Here is a 23,746-nt window from a genome sequence, read left to right as displayed (position 1 = left end):
CAATGCAATGAGCAAGGTAACGACAAATGAGCAAGGTAACGGCAATGAGCAAGGTAACTACATATGAGCAAGGTAACACTAATGAGCAAGGTAACACTAAAGAGCAAGGTAACACTAATGAGCAAGGTAACGACACATTTTTTCGTGCGTGCAGCCTGTTAAATCGAATTATAAGACGTTATCACGTCAAAAACCCCACCGTGTTAAAAACACTGAACATCATTTCGTCGAATAGCTTGTCGATACCATCGAGGATATTGAGCGAAATTCGCCCGAAGTCGTCAAGGATCTAGGCGAAAGTGGCAGCGGAAATCAGTATAATGTCAAAAGTTCTCAGCAATCATTCCTTCCATGTCGACCACTTCGTACTTTGTGAGTGATTCATCAACAGGCCTTAGGAAGGTAAATATCAAAAACCGTGGCTATAAGCCATTCTTAGTGCCATTTAGATGGACATCTACCAGCAAAAACGTTACTGACGAGGGGACTTGCTTAAGTGAAACGAACAACGTCAGGCTTTTCCCCCATGGCTTTTTATTTTTTTTTTGTGCTTTCACAATTTAACACGCAACATTTCGTTTTTATTAGTTTGTGTGTTGTTAGTTTTTCCTGCCAAAAATTGAATCAGCTGTTCGTAAAAACAAATTGTTACTGGTTTTGCGTTCATGTACTTTTTTTGATATTTTTCTCTTTGAGAGAGAAATTCCGAAAGTTAAGTTACTACCAAGTGACTGGCTAATTTTTACTTTAACAGACCTAATATTACCAACCCACTCACTGGCGTCAGACTTGTCAAAATCGCTAAAAATAAAGTAACTGTTTTAGGAAGACGCCACCTTCGCCTTGTAGTGTTATATCTACTACAGTTTGCTCCGGCTTGAGTTGTTAGTTGTCAGCATTGAATTTTAAATTTATTGAGAAAAGTTGAAACTGCGGTAAGTTTACTTTATAAATAATTTCTTTGTACTAATTGTTGGCATCATTTGGCAGAGAGCTCTTCCTCTTATTTGTGGTGTGCGTTTTGATATTGTTCCAAAATGAAGGGACCTACAGTATATGCCGCCTCCAAACGGCAGATGGTTTTTTGAGGAGCTTTTTTACTAACGGTCTAACTTTAAGAAATAAAGTATCAAAATCTACGTGTGGGATCTGCGTACAATTTATATAAAAATCTGGACCTTCACTCTCTATTTCGACTCTAGCTAGAGTGAATATCTCTTAGAGTAAACCATGTAAATTTACTTGAGGGATACGATCTATATTTCAGTAGAACTCTACCGAGATTTCTCTACCGTGTACACTTAGGTTAATCATTGCCATGGCTTTATTATGATAATATAATATTATTATTATTAAATTACAACCAGACGAGATCCGTCTTTGGCCTCCTTCATTTGTTTCCTGTGATCTGCATAGCTAAGGTCACTTTTTATGGCATCATGTGCAAGAGTGATTGGAATAACGCTCCATACGTCGAGGACTCGATTGGTATAGCATAAAAAATTAAAAATATTCCAATGAAAGCTATATTTTATTTTATGTATTGTATTTTGGTAATATTAAAATACAAATAACATTAATAGCTTAATAGTATGTATGTATGTATAAAAAGTCACATATTATAAAGTTTTAGCTATTCAAAATTCTTAAACTTATAGTAATATACAATAATATACAAAGATCGTTAATTCAGTATTTTAAATATTTTATACTCACTATTCTATATTTGAATAACAAAACAATAAACAAAAAGAGGCTCTACAGCCGGAACCAGAAACTCAACAAAAATAAATATCTTTTATATTCTGACTTCATTTGGCATTCCTTTAATTTGTTCTACTGCTGCAGATACATAACTTCAGGTATCTTTTTTTCAGCCGTTTTTATTTTATTATCAAACTCATCTGCCACGTGTTTGTAGTATGGGCCCAACTCATCTCTGACTTTCTCATACCACTGGTACAGCTTTGGATGATGATTAAAGGGATTGAATCCTATGAATTCTACAAATTGTAAAAAAGTAATTAATAAAACTTTAAATTCAAAGATGGAGAATAAAAGTCATAATTTCAACTATTAAAATTGCATAATAATTATGAATTTACCGTTAAATAAAATAATATCAAAAATTGGGGTTTTGTTAAAATCAGAACCAGATCTACTTAATCCTGCCATAAATTCTGTTACAAGTTAAGTCCGTTATAGGTATGAAATTTACTTTTTTACTGATTTAGTTTTATTTAATCATATAAATATTAAAAAACAAAAATTTTAACTTTCATTCGAAATTGTCAACATTTGCTTTTACACAATCCTTCAAACGATTAGGCCATTCAGGCCGCTGCTCGAACCAAAGATGAAGATCGATGAAGATTGCTTATTAAAAACTTGTTAAACATGGAAAATTTTCTCATCTGTGAAGAGAATATATGCATGGCCGTTGACCGCGTGCCATTGAAGAAGCTGCTTGCTCTTGTCAAGTCTAATTTTCTTCAAGCGCGTTGTCAAAAGATGACCAGTTGAGCGACTAAAAACTTACAGGTGGAGGTCATCTCTAATTAGTCTTGACCTGGATCTGGTCGTTACATTCATTTCCCTGGACATGATTTTCTGCTTTCTAAGGGTATTTCTGCGAATTCTCTCTGAACGGATTTTATGGCTACTCTAGTTGGAACCACGCGAGGACGACCACTTCTTTTTCTGAGGAAAACTCACTTAAAACAAACGTTCTCAAAATATTAAGTTTTTTCAGCAATTCGTAAATCTCACTTGCACTTATACCATACTTTTGTAATGCAATCAATGTAATGGGATTTTCCTTAGCTCCCCACCCCATTGTGAACAAGCGAAAATTGCCACGAAACTGAGTATAATTTATGAGGAGACAATCCATACGAACAAAGCCAAAACAATAGAATTTTTTTCTGCATATTGTTCTCGCCGCATGCATTGTAAAATTTGCCACAGAATTTATGGCGAGAGTAAGTACATATGTATATAAATAATTAGACTTCAACCTGTGTTAATTTTGTGTTGAATTGCTTACTTGGTTGATCAATTTCGCAAATCGCCATCAGGTCAGCGTAAGAAATGTTGTCACCAATAACAAACTTGTTCTTGTGCAAAAACAAATTTTCGAAATCTTTAAGGCATTGATTTAGACGTTCTGTTGCAATATTGATCTAATGATTAAAAGAAAGAAAATGTTTTAAATATCAATAGACTGAAAAAATTCGTTACTTGTACATATAAGCGTATGTGTGTGCGTTTGTATATAAGTATGTATGTACTTACATTCTTTTCATCAGGAGATGTCTTGTCCAGAACAGGCAAGAGCCATTTTTGCTTAAAGTAATTACTGCTCGCCAAACCCATATTTCGCTGTTGCCATTCAAGGAACTCATCAACACGACTACGCCCGAAATTACGGCGTGGATACCAATGTTCGGGCACAATTTTCTCTCGATTTAGATGTCGAAAAATCGCGACGCTCTCGGCCAATAAGAAATTTTCATCTTTGATTACGGGCAACCGCTTGAATTGACTCACTTTATCACGAAACTCGCCGGTTAAATGCTCACCTGAAAGACACATATAATATATACATATATACAAATTTAATCTTATGTATATATTAACATATGTAAGTTTATTACGAAGTAATAAATTTATGCATTCAAAGTTTGTTGGGGACATTTTCTTGCATAAGAAAAAGTAATTCACTTCAGAAAATATTATTAAGTACTAGCTTTAACCGCGGCCCCGCTCGCGTAGGAATAGTTTTGAGGACTTTAGGATATGTATATAAAAGAATTACAAGCAGTAATTTCATAGAAAATAATTTTTTATTAATAACCATAATATTACAATATTATTTGGTTGACACGAATGCTTTTTTCAGGTATTATTTTAATTAATTTATTTTCAGCATGCCAAGTCTGAAATAGTAAATAATTCACCTTCCTGTCTCTGAAATTGAATTTCGAATGTAATTTTAAATGCTTTTACCCGGCATCCGTTCTATGCCTCGTTGAATAAAATCAAAACAACCAAGCAAAATTATTTTATTAATTTTCTATCTCAAACCGTTTTTGAACTTTGCTTTTGGGTCATAGTTGAACAGCTTATGCGGATTATGAAGTCTAGAGTGTGCTATAAATAGTGGGAAATAGGAAAAACTAAGATTTTTTAGATTAAATTTAAGCAAATATTCGATTATTATTGACGAATGAGAGTGGTGGCGCGGCCTGGAGGCTGTGGGAAGGGAGTCCCATCATAAAAGCATGCCTATAACCTTCATTGAGTGAAAATATGAATGTATACAAATTTTTACGTCATTTGATGTTTTCGTTTCGTAGTGATGCGCGGACAACGTACAGACATTAACCTTTATAGTATAGATAAAAGAAACTTTCCACAATTCCATGCTACATTTTTTATGATATAGTAAAGGGTTTTCCAATAAAAGGTGTTATTGGAGGTCTTTTCCCGTAAAAGATCAATGGATTCGTTGCTTGTGTGGCACGTAGCGCCGTCTTGTTGAAAATGAAAGTTGTCCAGATCAATACCATCCAATTCCGGCCATAAAAATCATCATTCATCTCTCGATAGCGCAATCCACCGGAACTGTTGCTCCAGCTTCATTTTCGAAAAAGTAAGGTCCAATGACTCCGCCGGACCATAAACCGCACCAAACAGTCACATGTTGAGGATAGAGAGACTTTTCAACAATAACGCTTGGATTTTCTGAGCCCCAGATCCAACAATTTTGCGTGTTGACGAAGCCAACGAGGTGGAAAAGGGCCTCATCACTCAAGATGATTTTTCGATGGAATTCCGGATCATTTTCATGCATTTCAACGACCCAATCAGCAAAGACACGACGTTGTTGATGATCGGCCGGCTTGAGTTTTTGTGTTAACTGGACTTTATAAGCCTTAAGACCCAAATCTTTATGCAAAATACGGTGTAATGACGTTTGTGGAATGCCTAATTCCAAAGAACGACGAGGAATGGACAACCCTGAGTTTTCTTCAACACTTTCGGCTACAACAGCAATATTTTCGGCTGTTCTTGAGCGACGTGCTCGGGTTTTATTCTTCACATCACTAACTTGTCCCAACACCTCGAATTTTTTCACCAATTTCTGTATTGCAGTCCGACAAGGTGCTTCACGATGACCCAAAAATGTTCGAGTTTTACGAACCGTCTCTGCCGAATTTTCACCATTTTTATGGTGAATTTTAATAATTTGTTGTTGGTGTTTAAGCGTGTATCGCTCCATTTTTATTAATGACGTAGTTTCTACTTGTCAAATATCAAAAAATGACAGTTTCAAAAGTGACATCTGCCAAAATAGCGGGCTACTCAAAATAACACCTGTTATTGGAAAACTCTTTATATAGTACATATGTACATATGTATATCTGGTCAAGTACAGCACCATATCATGTTCCAAATTTTCCATGTAGCCCAAAACTTTATTTATTATTAGAAAAAACCGATTATCGGCACCTGCTGCATTAAAAAATGTGTACTTCGCCGTTTATTGCCGATTTAAGAAGTTGCAAAAATGTAAAAAAGGGCAATATAAGATCTCTTTCGGTTGCGATTCGAAACTAACTAGCGTAAACCTTGTGTGCACATATACACACATTCATATATTTGCTTCTTACCATCATTCCTTATCACTGATATTTGTTTACTAACTGATCGTACAAAAAGACATACAGATTGTTAATGCTATCGAAGAAAAACACATACATACATAGATAAGTACATGTACTTATGTAAATGTATGTATGTACATTGTAGTCAATATGTTCTTAAACTCAATAAATATTCAGAGGCTTGCACAAAGTGTTTTAATACACTCCAACAATGAAGAAATGCACAAAAAAGTTATTATTTTTTCTGTACTTTCATACTTTGTATTTTGTACTCACATATTTGTACATACATACATATACATTTGCATATAAAGCTGCAATTAGGGGTGTCACTGTTAACGATTATAGGTGCCGCATAACCATAACCGTAGCCGTATGTATCTTTTGAATTTCGGGTTTCCCCGTAACCGTAAGCAGCTGTGAAATACTTTACATTTGTTTTGATATTTGCGATAAAAATTTGAATTTTAGAAATGAACGACCAACAATAAATTGTCTTGGTGGAAAATTATCCGTGTTTTTAGATAAAATAGAAATGTTGTCATTAATTCTACTTGAATATCTGCTGTTTATGGTTACGGAATGACTAGTCGACAAATGTTGTAATGTTGCGGCTAAGGTTAATGGTTACGGCTATGTCCTTATGACTACGACACCACTAACTGCAGCTTAAGTTTTGTCTGATTGATGGTCCTTTATCCGTTTCTAGATCGTTCTTCTCTTTTTTTCGATACAACTTGGGAGAGTTGTGTTTACATTTACAAAGGTTTCTCTATTGAAGAAATATATGTCACTTGCAGAGAAAGTAATACCTCTACAAGAAATGAAAGAAAACCAACATACATATACACATTTCTATCTTTAAAAAACTACCCATAATAAATTATTTGCTTTTCGGTCGACCTAAAGACCTTTCAAGGATGTATGAACGTCCTCTTCAGAGACAACAACCGTTATTGGAGTTTCTATAGAGATTATTGTTAAGCCAAGGTAAAGAATGTGAATATTAAACCTAACACTGTTATTCTCCTCCTTCATCGTCACAGTAATTGCAACCGAGCTCCACAAAATTCGCCAGCGAATCTTCTTTCTCGTGCTAATGCAGGCTTTACACTTCCCCTGCAACCATAAGCAGGTACCGGTTAGACCATGTGCATCCAAACCGACGAGATATCTGCAAATGGAACCGTTGGGTCAGCACTGTTTTAAAATTCCCGTAAACCAATATTCGCCAAAATTCATCAAACTTAGACAAAATCTTTTTTTCTCCGCTTCATTATATATACTTGGGAGCTGGGTCCAGAGGTCCTTACCAATCCTGATCGAGCTGGGGAAAGTACTCACACTTCGATATTAGTTTTGCGGTTACACAAAATTCAAAATACAAAATACAACACGACACTGGTAAGGTCTAAACAGTTAACTCAGACGGCTTAGCCTTTCGGAAAAATATGCTCGTTAGAGCATTATATGGTATATTGAGAATACAACGTCGCAATCTTTGGCGTAAATTACAGGGTCGTTCTGCGTGACGACTGAGTAGAAAACACGGGTCGTGTTGAGTTGTAGCGGAAACGGAGCTCCACGCAAAAATACTGTGGATAGCGTAGTCGGAGTTGGACTGATGAGCATTATTTTTTTGGAGCGGACCAAAGGCCGCCCACGCGGAAAAGAATTTACAAACACCCTTCTAGGCAACGTCCCTGTAAAATACTATCTACAAACGAACTTCGTTTTATTTTGAGGTGTCTCGCAACACTAGTCCTTGGCTAAATTACACCACTCTATACCCGCTTTAAATCCTTTTTTTAAAGCGTGCGAAAACACTTTCAACCCACAGTTATTATAAGCCCGAACAGATGGCAAATTCTTAGAAATGTTTGTACAGTAAAGATATAGAGAAGTAAACAATAAAAAATCTTTTTTGTTTGCCATCTGCCTTAAAGTGTCAAATCGAAGGCAAATATAATCTCAGTTGATACCTAAGTTTATCAGTTTACGAGTATTTTCGTAAGCGCCTACGTACGTTTATACGAGTAACGTCATGTAGAAAGGCTTACATACAGGTGTTCATACTTACATACACACATACATACATATGTATGTTCATATCTGCTGTATGCTTACAAATGAACACGCAGATTGCCGCTAAGACAATTAATTTGCTATTCAGAAATGCAAACAAGATTTTTTGGTCCGTTTTTAAAAGAGGGACACATTTTTGTAAGAATTACGTGTTACTGCAGCATGTTTTTAATTGAGCAAAAAGCGAAGTTCAACGACGATTTGATAACAAAATCACAATAGCAAAAGTAAAACTAACGAAAACAACGAAGGTTTGATAATGCAATCATTTTGTATGTGTATGTATATGTAAAGGGTTTTTCAATTGGCGCGGGTCGATTTTGGCGTCCTGTGGCAGACATTTTGTTTTGGTAACATCTGTCAAATCTTTTGTTTATTATTCAGTTGTTTATGCCAAATCATCATGGTAAGTTACACGAACAGCACGTTCAAATGATAAAACTTTATTATCAAAATTAGTGTTCATTAACGCAAACGTTGTGCGCATTGCGCCCATTTTTCGGTAGACGTGGTGGCCCTTCAAAGTCGACTCTTCAACGTTTGGTGGCCAAATTTGAGACGACCGGGTCAGTAAACAATCAGCCAACACCCGTACGTTCAAGGAACGAAAGATCAGCCGAGAACATTGCCGCGGTCTGTGAAAGTGTACAGCAGAACCCGAGGCAGTCGATTCCTCGCCGTGCACAAGAACTTGGCCTTTCGCAGACTTCAACTTGGCGAATTTTGCGTCGGGTCTTGGGCCTACACCCGTACAAGATCCAACTGACCCAGGAGCTCAAAGTTGATGACCATAGACAACGCCGTTTGTTCGCTGACTGGGCTTCGAATCGTTTGGAAGAGAACCCCAGTTTTGGGCGAAAAATCATCTTTAGTGACGAGGCGCATTTTTGGATGAATGGCTGTGTTAACAAACAAAATTGCCGTATATGGGACGACACCAATCCACATGAGGTCCACCAGGTGATAATGCATCCTCAAAAAGTTACCGTTTGGTATGGATTTTAGGCCGGCGGCGTCATTGATCCGTACTTTTTTGAAAACGACGTTGGTGAGGCGGTCACCGTCAACAGCAAGCGCTACACAACGATGATAACCAATTCCTTATGACCCATATTGAACCATATGGACCTAGACGACATGTGGTTCCAGCACGACGGCGCTACGTGCCACACAGCAAACGCCATTTTATTCCATTTCAACATCTACCCGCCCTTATTGAAAAACCCTTTATATGTGCACATGTACATACATATATATATGCATAAAATACATTTATTGGTATATATGTGCTCATATTTACATATGTTTGTATACACTAGATTTAAACGCTTTTGGGCCGGGTATTCTCGCCTCTCAAACGTCGCGGTTCAGATCACGTAGGCAGCCATTGGCGCTGTATTAACATATTAACATACATAGCTACATACATATATATGTATATTTACTATTATCATTATTATTGTTATTATAGCATAAACAAAATCACAGACTATTAAAGCACCTCTCGTTCCGTATAAAAATAATTAAAACTTGGTAAAAAGGTTCAAAATTTTGTGCTGCCTTCTTATGCAATGCAATGCTTTGAAAGCAAAGCCAAGGAAGTATTAAGCTAATTATTGAGAAAATCATACTGTATTAGATATTTTTATTAAGAGATTTTGGAAATCTCTGTTCGTTTTTAAATTTTAAGCGCAGCATAAAAATCAAAGTGCAACCCCAAAAAAGATGACAAACGGATGCAGCTCATAATTTGTCAAATATATCTACATACATACATATGAACTTATGTATATGAATAGAACCATAGTTTTGGAGTTGTTCTAAAATTCATTTTCTTTAAGGGGCATTCTAATTTAGGTACACAAATATACGTAAACATTTGTGGAACAACATCAAGACGCACGTCACAAATAGGAGGAGCTCGGCCAAGGTGCAAGCGCAAATGAGTATAGCGCCATATGTATGTATGTATATCTTTATATATATATTTCTTATGTTCGTGTGTTTGTCACTGAACTCCTCCTAAACGACTGAACCGATTTTGATGAAATTTTTTGTGTGTGTTCAATGGGATTCGAGAATGGTTTAGATTCACAATTTGGTCTCCTGGAAAATGTTTTTTTAATTAATTTTTTAATAATAAGTAGTTGTTAATTTTGGAATGTTTCACATTGGATCCGATAGACTGCGCTATCATCGCAGCGTTAAATATTAAATAATACTTTATTTCAATTTCAGTCTGTCCCGACAGTTGGCGCTGCGATCGAATTGAGAGAAATATTTTGTTATTATTGCGTTATTTAAACATCGTGCTGAATCAAATATTAAATCAACAGTTACTAATTGTTAAAAAAGTTTTGAAGTGTGCATAAAAAACAATACATTTTGCGACTTTAGTGCAGAATCGAAGTGAGTATATTTCTTATGAATTTTTTTATGAAATTTACACGTGCGTTGATTAATTACCACTCTAACCTATAAATTTATTTGTGTTTTATACGCGTCATTAATTTCTAACTGTTAGAAGACTTAGTGAAAAATAAAATGATAGAAATGAATAAAAAAATAGAAAAAATTTATGAATATGAGTAAAAAAGCATAAAATGAAATATTAGAAATTTAGAATCTGTGTCGATTAAAAATTCGTCCAAATAAAAATCCGTGCAAATAAAGAGACAAACCTTACAAGTGAATAAATAAAAATCCATAAAATTAATAAATTCAATAAAAGTTAAATTTCATAGACAACATATGGAGCTTCTTTGTGTTATCCATAAAATTATACTTTTATTTAATTGTTTGATTAAACGGATTTTTATAAATTTACTTTCAATATTTGCCTCTTGATTCACACGGATTTTTATGTGGACAGATTTTTCATCGCTATAGATTTTATAATAATGAATATTTTATTATATGCTTTTTTACTTATATATTCATTTCTTTAAAGAAGTTTTTTTTATTCATCTACATTTAATGATACAGATTGTATTTAGATGGATTTTTATTTTTCACTTAATTTCGAAACAGTCAGAAATTAATGACGCAGATAGTAGCTCATTAATTTCATAATGAATTTTTTACATTATTTTTATATTCGTTATGCATTATTTTATAGTATTTTTCTTTTACAGAAAAATGCCACGTCTTCGTGGAAGAGCGAAAAATATTGGTCGACGTACTCGGAATGCGCAATTGGTCCATGATCGTCGATTAAATAGATCAGTTGAAGAACTCTTGACGGATAATGTAAATTCCAGAGATCAAGTTGCATGTTCACGAGCAAATGAAAATTCAGAGCAACGCGTTCGACGTCTTCATGCTAATACATTAAGACAACGAGAGGCACGTCAACGACTGACCGACGCACAGAGAGAACATCAAAATCGGCAAGTGCTCGAAAATCGAACATTGACACGAGCATCACTTAGTCGTCTCGCGTTTGAATATGATCCTAAAATAGACTATTCGTCACATGCACTAATCACGATAGGTAGTATGGACAAAGAGTGTAAATATTGTCATGCTTTTAAGTACAAAGGTGAATCGGTTGGTTTATGTTGTGCGTCTGGAAAAATTTCACTGCCATCGCTAAATCCACCACCAGAACCTTTAAAAATACTTTTAGCCGGAACCACATCTCAATCGAAATTGTTTTTGCGGAAAATTCGTAAATTTAATTCATGCTTTCAAATGACATCATTTGGAGCAACAAAAATCGTCCATAATGAAGATGGTTGTAATTTTGAATCTACATTCAAGATTTAAGGTCAGGTATACCACCAAATTAGTTCATTGCTTCCAATGCCTGATGCCGATCCAAAATTTCTACAAATTTACTTTATGGGCGATGAGGAGCAACAATCACATACACGCTGTGTTTACAACCATATAGAGCAGATGGAAGAACGAGAAATTGTGGATATTTTACAAACGTTTTTGCAAAATCATAACCAATTGATACGATTGTTCAAGACTCTTTCTAACAGACTGCAAAACGACAAGTACGTCATTGTCATTAAAGCAGACAAAGTGCCCTATGGCGAACACGCAGGTACATATAATGTTCCAACTATTCATGAAGTTGCAGTTGTTATGGCTGGTGACCCATGTGAACGGCGAGACATTCGCATACAACGCAGAGATGATACGGTGCAAATAATTCAAGACAATCATCGTTCTTACGATGCTTTGCAGTATCCATTGATATTTTGGGAAGGAGAAGATGGATATTATATCAATATTAAACAAAGAAATCCAACTACAGGTACAATTCATAGATTATCTAACAATTATTTTTTTTTCTAAATCCATAATTTCTGTTTATCTCATAAATATATTTATTTGCAGGTGAAGAACTGAACAAGAAAGTTAGTTCTATGAACTTTTACGCATATCGACTAATGATTCGTGCTAATGAAGACAATAACATTCTCCGATGCAGACAGCTATTTCATCAATACATTGTCGATATGTATGTAAAAATCGAAAGTGAGAGATTACGATACATAAAATTTAATCAAGCAAAACTTCGTGCTGAGGAGTACATTCATTTGCGTGACGCCGTAATCGGTAACGTAGATGCAACGAATAACATCAACAATATCGGGACCGCATATATTCTCCCGTCATCATACATTGGTAGTCCGCGCCATATGCAGGAATACATTCAAGATGCCATGTCCTACGTACGTGCATACGACCGACCAGATCTTTTTATTACATTTACGTGTAATCCAAACTGGGATGAAATTAAAAATTTGCTGTTGCCAGGTCAAACATCGATGCACCGTCATGATGTCACTGCACGTGTTTTTAAACAAAAATTAAAATCTTTGATGAATTTAATTACTCATCACTCGGTATTTGGTGAAACACGTTGTTGGCTTTACTCGGTTGAATGGCAAAAACGAGGCTTACCTCATGCGCATATTTTAATTTGGTTGGTGGATAAAATACGCCCAGAAGAAATTGACAAAATTATTTCAGCGGAAATTCCAGATCCGAACATTGATCAAGAATTGTTTGACATTGTTACTACTAATATGATCCATGGTCCATGTGGTACTCTAAACATAATGTCACCATGTATGGATAATGGAAAATGCACAAAGCGTTTTCCAAAACCATGTGAAACTGATACTATCACTAATATTGATGGCTATCCATCTTACCGACGTAGAGACGTAGACAATGGTGGTCAATCATATGAATTACGTCTGTCAAATGGTGTAATAGTAGATATTGATAATCGCTGGGTAGTCCCATATTCACCATTGCTGTGCAAAACCTACAAAGCGCACATTAACGTCGAACTATGCAGTTCAGTGAAGTCGATCAAATACATTTGTAAGTATGTTCACAAAGGTAGTGATAAAGCTATATTTGCTGTTCAAAATATAAACGACAATGACGAAATAACACGTTATCAAATGGGTCGATACATAAGTAGCAACGAAGCTATTTGGCGCATTTTTACGTTTCCTATCCATGAAAGGGATCCTGCTGTGATACATTTGTCTGTGCATCTTGAAAACGGACAACGTGTTTACTTCACAGAAGAGACTGCACTACAACAGGCTTTAACGGCTCCAAAAACAACTCTTACTGAATTTTTTAAACTTTGTAGTCGACAAGATGTTGTTGGTCAATTCGCAAGGACATTAATATACGCTGATGTTCCTAAATTTTTTATATGGAATAAACAATCAAAAAATTGGGAACCGCGGAAACGAGGCACTCCAGTCTCAGGATTCGCTGACTTATTTATGACAAATACGTTAGGTCGATTATATACAGTTCATCCGAAGCAACGCGAATGTTTTTTTTTTGCGTTTATTACTGGTTAACATTCCTGGACCAACGTCCTTCCAATATTTGCGAAAAGTCAATGGTATTTTGTACGACACTTTCTTCGATGCGTGTAGAGAGTTACATTTATTGGAGGATGATAACCATTGGGACCTCACACTTGCAGATGCAGCACTGAGCTCATCTCCACAACAAATCCGGCAATTATTTTCAATAATATTAACAACGTGTTTTCCGTCTGACGCATCTGCTCTGTGGAACAAATATAAAGATTCAATGAGTGAAGATATTTTGCATCGGACTAGAATTGCTAATCAAAATCTTAATATTGAATTCTCCGCTGAAATATACAACGAATCATTAATAATGATTGAGGATATTTGTATTCTTATTTCGAACATGCCGCTCATCCATTTTGGAATGCCAGCGCCGAACCGCCCAGCGGTAGATATCATCAATAGCGATGTTCAACGTGAACACCAGTTCGATAAAACTTCTTTGGCTACTTTTGTTGCTAATAATGAACAATTGCTTACTGCTGAACAACGAAATGTATATGATGAAATTGACGTATCAATTACAGCACAACAAGGTGGTTTCTTTTTTTTGGACGCACCAGGTGGCACTGGTAAAACATTTCTCATCTCACTGATACTTGCGCGCATTCGATCACAAAATCATATTGCGTTGGCCGTTGCTTCATCAGGTATTGCAGCAACGTTACTTGATGGTGGACGGACTGCCCATTCAGCACTAAAATTACCTTTGAATGTTCATACAAATCCTGAAGCAATATGTAACATAAAGAAGCATTCAGGCATGGCTGAAGTTTTGAGAAAATGCAAAATTATTATCTGGGATGAATGTACAATGGCCCACAAGCATTCGCTCGAAGCTCTCGACAGGTCTCTGAAAGATATCAGAAATAATGCTCGGCTTTTCGGTGGTGCTCTACTTCTGCTGTCTGGTGATTTCAGACAAACACTACCAGTCATTCCACGTGCGACATATGCAGACCAAATAAACGCATGTTTGAAAGAATCTTATTTATGGCGAAGTGTCACTAAATTATGCCTTACTCTTAATATGCGCGTTCAACTTCAGAATGATCCATTAGCATCAGGATTCGCTGAACAATTGTTAAACATTGGCAACGGTAAAATTCCATTGTATGAAGATACACAATATATTCGACTACCAGAGAATTTTTGCAACATGGTGGCTACCAAAGATGAGTTAATAGAAAGTATCTTTCCAGATTTGAAACATAATTATACTAATCATGTATGGCTGCGAGAGCGAGCTATTTTAGCCGCAAAAAATTTAGATGTTGACGCCATCAACTTTAAAATACAACAGTCATTGCCTGGTGATGAAATTATATTTAAATCGATTGACACGGTTGTTGATCCTGACGAAGTTGTCAACTATCCTGTAGAGTTTCTAAATTCACTAGATTTATCCGGAATGCCACCGCATAATTTGCGGCTGAAAATTGGCTCACCTATAATTTTGCTTCGAAATTTAAATGCCCCAAAATTGTGTAATGGCACGCGATTAGTTGTAAAAAAATCATGGGCAACATTCTCGAAGCCACTATTTTAAGTGGAAAATTCCAAGATGAAGTTGTACTTCTACCACGGATCCCAATGATTCCTTCAGATTCACCTATACCATTCAAACGTTTACAATTTCCAATCTGCTTGGCATATGCTATGACTATAAATAAGTCACAAGGCCAAACAATGACAATTTGTGGCTTAGATTTAGAAAATCCGTGTTTTTCTCACGGCCAATTATATGTTGCGTGTTCTAGAGTTGGAAAACCATCGAATTTGTTTATTTATACACCTCAAGGCTTAACCAAAAATATTGTACATCCAATCGCATTACGATAAATTAAGTTTTTGTAAATTAAAAAATATATGTTATAAATAAAATAGTTTTAGTGAAATCTTTTTCACCTTGAATTAAAAAATGTTGAAATTTTTATTTACGAAGCTGCTATTGCCACATTCCACGGCTAATATTCGTGTCTGTAATCAGTCGTTTCATTGGCTTAAAATTTTCCGTAACTCTCAGAAATATCCATGTCTATAATCAAATACATATAGTGACTGCTATTATTTATTTCACGGATTTTGTCAGTGGAGTGTGACAATAAACACATCTTTTTCCTAACACAGCGTCGACATTACATTTCACTAATATGGATACACATACTCACACGCTATCGATTGGTCGAATTGTGATACACGTATATGTAATGACGTAAGATATTGTAATAATTTTTTAATAATAATTTTCATCAAAACGGTCCAGATTGTTGTAGCTTAATAATAACGTTTGAAATTTCCGAATTAAAGACGTGTGTACAGGACAACGTCTGTCGGGTCCGCTAGTATATGTATATGTAGGTATATACAGTGGCACAGTAAAGTCTACATACCCCATTGAAAAGCGAGGTTTGGAGATTTCTGTGAACATTGTAGCATTAGAATATATTCCAAACAAATCCAATCTAACAACAAACCATAAAATTTAACAAAAAAATTTTAATCCAAAAATATTTATTAACAAAAACAAACAAAATTCATTTTCCAAACACAGAAAAGTCAGCATACTTTGTAAAAAGAATGTGTTTCACTTAAAAGGAAATAAAAAGGCAACAGAATTAATACTTGATGGGTCCGCCACGACTTTCTAGAACAGCATTTAATCTATTTTGCATGGAATTTACCAATACTTTTGTGTAATTATTCGAAATTAAATTCCACTCTTCAAGTAAAGCATTTTTGAGGTCCTGTTTATTTTTAATTGTCCTTTTCCTAATGCGGCGATCCAATTCATCCCATAAATTCTCTATGGGGTTCAAATCCGGTGACTGGGGTGGGGAATGAAGTTGATGGGGCACATTATATAGTAGCCATTCTTTGACAACACCAGCGGTATGTTTTGGGTCGTTATCTTGCTGAAAGTACCAACCCGCCGTAAGACCCAGTTTACTCGCGGATTGCTTCAAATATACCATGCGATCCATATTAATATCAATAAATGTTAAATTACCCACCCCAGCCGCTGACATGCAGCCCCAAACCATTATGGAGCCACCACCGTGCTTCACCGTAGGAAGCAAGTTTTTGGGCAGTAATGATTCATTATTTCGACGCCATACTTTTTGTTTGCCATCATAGCCAAACAAGTTGAACTTGCTTTCGTCACTAAATAAAACATTAGCCCAAAAATCTTCGTATGCATCAATATATTTCTTAGCAAATTCGACTCGTTTCTCCATATTTATTTTGCTGATGAATGGCTTCTTTCGAGTCACACGGTTGTGGATTCCATTGCTTCTCAATAAATGTCTCACCGTTTCTGGATGCACTGAAGCAATATCCTGATTTTTCAGGGTTTTTGCAATTTCTATTGCTGTTATTCTTGGATTTTCTTGCACGTCTAACAATATTTTTCGCTTAGCACGAGGAGTCAGTTTAGGTGGGCGACCACTTCTTGGTTTGTTTTCTACACTATTAGTGTGATTATATTTCCGAATAATTGTTTGAATGCTTGATTTTGGATGTCCGACCAGTTCTCCAATCTCTCTTAAAGATTTTTTTTCCTTATAATATTTCACAATTAGCTCACGTACTTTAACACAGATTTCTTTACCCATTTTGGTTAAATTAACACAGCTACAATATTAATATCGAAGAACTAAGCTTCTTTCTAACTAACGGTATCTAGTAAAGACGCCTGAAGTGATTGGTAGCACTGTTTGAGTACAGAACTGCATTTTGTGTACTCCACTACAAAGCTGTATGCAGACTTTTCTGTGTTTGGAAAATGAATTTTGTTTGTTTTTGTTAATAAATATTTTTGGATTAAAATTTTTTTGTTAAAATTTGTTGTTTGTTGTTAGATTGGATTCTTTTGGAATATATTCTAATGCTACAATGTTCACAGAAATCTCCAAACCTCGCTTTTCAATGGGGTATGTAGATTTTACTGTGCCACTGTACGTAATCATATCGTTTCATTTTTTTTAAGAATAACATTAATTGTGTACACAAATGTTTTTGTATGTTGTATTTCACAGAACCCTACGTGACTTGTGTATGACTCTGAAACCAATTAAAATTGAAATAACTGAATTAAAAGTTAGCTATTTTAACAGTCGACTACAAAGTTGTCCATTTTACCTACAGTTTTATGCCGCTTCCGAACGGCTGTTGATTTTTATGGAAAGTTCTTTCAAGACATAACTGTACTCACAGGCTTACATTGCCTGCCAAAGGGCGACTGCTATTAGAAAAAATGTTTGATTGATGCTTCATGTGCATATTGGCCTTCAATCCGAAACCTACCGAATGGTCACGTCCAAACCCATCTCTTGAGTTACATTGGCGCACCTTCAAATCATAGTAATATCTGGCAGAAATCCCAAGACTCCCCTAGAATTGACACACAATGGCTATTTTCTTCACCCTTATGAAATACTCAAGAAAATCAGACACTTAGTGTTCATTTAGGATTCTTCATTTAGAAAAGGGTACACAATACTGTTATGATGCAAGGGTGCATAATAGTGAACGTAGGCATAGATGAAAGTCTTAAATGATGGAAATTTTTAAAGGCACATATGACACCTTGCTGAAATTTGATGTTAGGGCGCCACTAAAGTAGATACACATATTAGAATTACTCATTAGATTACACATAACGACCATCATCGGAGAACTCTATACTGATGCAGAGTGCAGCGCTCGTTTCAAAAGAAAGGATAGGGAGAAATTTGAAATAGTGAAAGGAATACTTCAAGGCTGTGTTTTGTAACCTCTGCTTTTCATATTAGTGTTGTATGGATTCTTACGAAAAACTGATCACGAAGCCCCGGATGGAATTCAATGGAAGAAAGAACTAGAATCCCTTGAGGTTGGTGGGCTTAAAAGAAAAAAAAATACCTTTTGAATGGAATCCACAAAGGAAAAGAGGTTGTTGTTGTTGTTGTAGCAGCATAAACATTCCCCATACATATACGGGGAATGCTGCTGAAGTGACAGTCCTTGGCCGGATATAAATACTTTCTGATAAATTTGGCCAGTGACTATCAGAGACCACACTTAAAGATTATTTTTCAAATTGAATTTTTTATCAGATAAGAGCTTTTTGCCAATATTTATCAATGCTTTTTGCGCAAGCACTCGCTATACGTTAACCACGGACAAATTATTTTCATATACAATTGGTATTCATACATACAAACCATTTTATCTGCAATCTCTTATTTATAATTTTTCTATTGACCAACCAGTTTGACAATTTTCAACCAAAGTGTTGTGTGTCGTATTTCCTTTCCCTGGCATTAACCCATTTACCAGTAGCAACTTTATATATACTCGTATATGTGGGTATATGTATGTACATACATAATAGAAATTTATAAAAAAATTTAATTCAAACAAACCGAAAACTCTTCGCCGCTTCTGAATTTTTATCAGATTCACTTTTTAAGCAATTTAAACTTCTAGCAGGCTGTGTCTACTTTTTACCGAACACCAAAAATATCTCAAGCACTTTTCGCCTTTTGGCTTCACCATAATAATCCCACATATTTGAAATAAAATCCCGTACTCCAAAAAATGTAGGGTGATCTGTTTTTTGTTGTTGCTTTGTTTATTTTATTATAATTTGATTCAAATTTGAGAATTCAAACCACCAAACTCCAAACAAGAGTGCCTGTAAAAGTTGTTGTTGCTCTAGTACCACCCCCTTGTACAGATACGACTTGGATACTACCAAAACTCGGATTTCTAATAAAAAAAAAAGTAGAAGTAAAACTTCCCTCTTTCGTGTATCATGGGTCGAATAATAGAAAATTGGTAAAATCTAGAGGAATCCAAGTATGCATACGAGTACATACATATATGTAATGAAAAAAGGGTTATGTTATCCATCAACTCAAAGAACGGTTTTAATTCGTATTTTCAAATGAAATGCAGTTTGAGAAGATCCCAATTCCGTAAAAGTAAAGTTTCCATTCAAGCATTTAATTCGTTATTAACGCGAAATTTCGAAGAAGTTGGTAAAATAAATAAATAATAGGCGCATACACTTCTCTTAGGAATTTGGCCGAGCTCCTCCTCCTATTTGTTGTGTGCGTCTTGATGTTGCTCGACAAACGGCGAAACCTACAGTTTTAAGCCGACTCCGAACGGCCAATGTTTTTTTATGAGGAGCTTTTTCATGGTGGAAATACAATCGAAGGTTCGCCATTGCCTGCCGAGGAATGACCGCTATTAGAAAAAACTTCTTCTACTATTTGACGTTCATGCACAGAGACTCGAACCTATGCACTCCCGAATGGTAGTCACACACCGACCCATTCGGCTACGGCGGCCGTATTGCGCTGGTTTGTTTTGTATAATAATATGCGAGATATGGGGTATATTCAGAAACGCATTATAAATACGCAGTAATTGCAGCGCTGGCAACACTGCCAATGTGACAAGTGATGCAATTGATAGATTTGTTGACGATTTGCAAAAAGATTTGTTGCATTTATGAACGCGTTTTACACTAAAATGGAAGTATTATTGAGTTTAGTTGTTGACGATATATTTGAAGTAAAAAGTGATAGTTTTTTGCTAAATTTAAGAAAAAAAAAGACGTGTAAAGCTAAAAAGAAGATCACGAAAAATTCCCAAAAATAAATCTTTTTTTCCTAGACGCTAATGCTTTTTAATTTATTGTGATTGTAATTCATTACTTTTCCAATTTTCAAAAAAAAAAAAAAAATCTTTTTTTGAAACAATTAGAAAATTTTCGCTGCACGATTTGCCCGTCTATTTTCAAATCTTTATTCACTGTTTTTATTTCTTCCGCCACCTTATTCCACAAAACACTCTTTTTCCTCCTCCCTGAAGCAAATTCACTTTCCATGCTCAGTCGGACTCTGAGAAGCAACTTTACTTCCGATGTACTTAGATAATCGCTAAAATCAAGAAAAATGTAATAAAATATTGTTTTATTAACGTATATTTAATATATCTTTGCATTAAAAGCTAAAAAAATTAGTTGTATACTCACTTTTCATCAGACATCATATTAGCGTAATCTGCGGCAGTATTAAAATTTTTCCTGCAAATAATGCGTGACGTTTGATACAAAAATGGCATTTTGGAACGCGATGCATTTGCAGTACTGCCATATTTGCATTTCTGAACGCATTGTCAACACTGCAAAAGTACGTTGCGCATTATAATGCGTTTCTGAATATACCCATGTTTACTGTACAAAATGTCATGATCACATTTCTGTTTTTGCGAAAAAAATTGTATCTGTATCTTTTGACGTTTTGCTGGCTTAAGTTCAAATTTTTAGATTACTCCAGAAGACCATAACTACTCAGGAACAAAGATGTCTCAAAGATCGGCTTATGTTTTCAAAATCTTGCCGTTCGCTACACTTAGTCCTGATGATATACAGTTGTTTGGTGACAGAAAGTCAATACGTTGTGTTCTCTGCCCGTCTTTGGAATAACTTACCCCGAAAATTTTAAACATTTAATTCTTCTCTCTTAATTAAAAAGAGGACTTGCGCTTAAAACATAAATTGCTTCGTTACCTCCCGAATATTGCTGGCTGTACTCAAATGATTTCTCATAATCTTAATTAGTTCCTATTACTGCTACTATTTTTTATATTTTTCTTCTTTAATATCTTCTCCGACTTCAACTTCTTTACTGCTAGCTGTAATTATAATTTAAATTTTGTTGTTTATTCTGCTATCTAGCAGGCTGTTCTAAAGGTCAATCGCTGTAAAAATAATCCATGGTTGTATCATATGTTTGACTTTAATAAATAAACCAATAAATAAAAAAATAATTACCGGGCTATGAATGTGGGAGTTTGTATAAAAAGCGAGCGGATGAATATTCTGAATGTATAAGTAGATAATATCACCTCCATTTAAAACGCAGTAGATTTCTCATCGCCTAGATATACATATATATGTAGGTATGTACGTACATATATGTATGTACATATGTGCATTTTATATGAATGTTTATATGAATACAAATTCAATTTGAAGCATAGATCTGTTTACCAGAAAATATATGCACACATATGTATGTATGTATGTACATATATGTCGCAATATGTTACGTATGAATGAATGTATGTATGTATATATATAAATATTCAGTTAAAAATGCGCCAAATTCCCAAAAACAAAGTCCTTTGAATATTAATTGAATTGTATTTGGCAACCAATTTGATTGCACACACTCACACACATTTATGGTCATTCTTATCTCACGCGAGTTTTTGGTGCTACATTACATTGGCTGCGAATATGTTGTGACTATCGATTTTGAGCCGACGAATCTATGTACATAAATACATATGTATATAAAAAACTTCCTGCAAGTTCATCCTGTGTTCAACGTTTATTCAAGCCCTCAAACAAGTACATATCGAGTACTAAATTATATACATACATATATGTGTGCATATACGATTTTCCTATGCGAATCTATTCACACCACTCAGAATACATTAGTATTTACATAATTTGTGTTGTTAAAGTACAAACATAATTTAGCTTGCCTTTCAGTATTGATATGGGTATCGCCTCAAATGGTATTTTCGATGCCTCCATGAAAACATATAAAGCACGGCTCGATTGATTGAGAAAATCGAAATAAAATTTTATTGGCTGCATTTTGGCCAAGTTATTTACTTAATAATATGTTAAGCACTTTGTTTAGAAATTCACTTAAATTTTCAATGGAACGGTTGGTTGCTTGTGTGACTTTGTCTACTGTCGACTGTCGATTATCGACTCCGTCTACGATCGTTGTTTATAGTAAACTGAGCACTACTTGTTATTAACAAGTGTTTAAAATGCGTCGGCCGATTGTTTAACGGGCTTCGCTTGCGCACCGGTGTGGACGATGGCACAGCCGATTAGAGAAGCCAGCCGTAGCCCGCGGCACCTGCAAAAGCCGGTTGATCGAATGTTTTCATTTACGTATTCGTTTTGTTTTCTGCATTATCTCTTGCTGTACCTGCACGACTACCTAGAAGTGCATTTTTGCTTGTCATGTTGTTATTTACCATGCCTGTGTTCGATAACTCTTAATACATAAAGTATATGACTAAATTAAAAAAGATAAACACACCAGCCCCCAATGTAGGATTTTGCATGTGTGGAGTCATGGGCGTGTGCAAGTGTATATCAGGAGGGGACCGTGGCTCGTGGCTTTGGAATCGTGAGCTTTGTGTGTTTATGAAATTAAAAAAATAATAATGCAAAATAACGAGATGAGCATCACAATATTTTATTTCGTCCACAACAATTTGTTCCATTTCATCATAGCTGTTAGATGAAAAATGTTTCATTAACAATTGTATTGTCAATCAAATTTTTTTCATACATGTATGTGTATGTATACATACAGTGAGTCAAAAAAGTATTGGCACACTCTCAGTACTATAACTTTTCTTCTAATGAAATTATAAAAAAATAGAAAACGGTATTTTCTAAATGCAAAATTCATTTGAAATCAGTTTCAACCCCCAAACTGTTCGGAATACCCTATATAAGGCTGGGTATCGTGCCGGGGTTTCTATATAATTTAAATATAATTTGTGAGACGGCGAAGTGGACTGGGACTATACATCCTTTATAATCAATTTATTTTTTGCCTTCGCACTTACAGCGGCCGTCGTCAACTGCGTCGAATGATGTAGCCACTAAACACAATCACAAACAAACACAATCCCTCCACCTATGCTAGGGAGACTCCTGCTACCTTATGATTACTTTGGGAAGGCCTAGAACAGCGTCAATAAAATGAGGCAGTACTATTCACCCACGTCATGGTCCACCATATTTGTAGCCAGCTCCATGTTATAGGCTCTTATAATGTCCCTGTGCCATTACACCAGTGGTATGTGGGGCATGCTCCTAGGTTCCTCTCACATAGGCGTATGCAGGTTATACACTATCGATAGTTTATTTTGATTATGCAGTAAAACAGAAACATCGGGAGATGTGTTAACATTATACCGTCGTGAGCACTTGACTCGAGCGTCTGTGATTTGTCGTCAGTTCGCAGGCAATCCACCTCCATTCGAGGGTTGCGTTTTGTGCTGCCACTCCGCGCGTTGCAAAAC

The 23,746-nt window shown here is 35.5% G+C and overlaps 2 protein-coding genes across 2 annotated transcripts; one reads left to right on the top strand and one right to left on the bottom strand.

Moving 5' to 3' along the window:
- Window positions 1-1,510: 1,510 nt before the first annotated feature.
- Window positions 1,511-22,496, bottom strand: LOC128856804 (glutathione S-transferase theta-3). Its single transcript, XM_054092152.1, has 4 exons — window positions 22,175-22,496; window positions 3,295-3,581; window positions 3,047-3,182; window positions 1,511-2,003 (listed from the first exon to the last, which is right to left on the bottom strand). The coding sequence occupies exons 1-4, from the start codon at window positions 22,287-22,289 to the stop codon at window positions 1,837-1,839; spliced, it is 705 nt and encodes a 234-aa protein (XP_053948127.1). The 5' UTR covers window positions 22,290-22,496; the 3' UTR covers window positions 1,511-1,836.
- LOC128856803 (uncharacterized) lies at window positions 9,979-13,604 on the top strand. The gene is made up of 3 exons (XM_054092151.1): window positions 9,979-10,163; window positions 10,889-12,021; window positions 12,105-13,604. Exons 2-3 carry the CDS (start codon window positions 11,559-11,561, stop codon window positions 13,601-13,603), a joined length of 1,962 nt encoding a protein of 653 aa, XP_053948126.1. The 5' UTR covers window positions 9,979-10,163; window positions 10,889-11,558; the 3' UTR covers window position 13,604.
- Window positions 22,497-23,746: the final 1,250 nt, after the last annotated feature.

This window comes from Anastrepha ludens, chromosome 3 (assembly GCF_028408465.1).
Source record: "Anastrepha ludens isolate Willacy chromosome 3, idAnaLude1.1, whole genome shotgun sequence".
Classification (NCBI taxonomy): Eukaryota; Metazoa; Arthropoda; class Insecta; order Diptera; family Tephritidae; genus Anastrepha; species Anastrepha ludens.
This window is presented reverse-complemented; position numbering and strand designations above follow the sequence as displayed.

What these genes read in the sequence shown, in the direction of transcription:
- LOC128856804 (XM_054092152.1), bottom strand. Translation starts at nt 22,289, where the DNA reads ATGCAGCCAATAAAATTTTATTTCGATTTTCTCAATCAATCGAGCCGT. An exon ending in CATCTCCTGATGAAAAGAAT is followed by an intron (nt 3,183 to 3,294) that starts GTAAGTACATAC and finishes TTTAATCATTAG; the next exon opens with ATCAATATTGCAACAGAACG. An exon ending in TTGCGAAATTGATCAACCAA is followed by an intron (nt 2,004 to 3,046) that starts GTAAGCAATTCA and finishes TACAATTTGTAG; the next exon opens with AATTCATAGGATTCAATCCC.
- LOC128856803 (XM_054092151.1), top strand. Translation starts at nt 11,559, where the DNA reads ATGCCTGATGCCGATCCAAAATTTCTACAAATTTACTTTATGGGCGAT. An exon ending in ACAAAGAAATCCAACTACAG is followed by an intron (nt 12,022 to 12,104) that starts GTACAATTCATA and finishes ATTTATTTGCAG; the next exon opens with GTGAAGAACTGAACAAGAAA.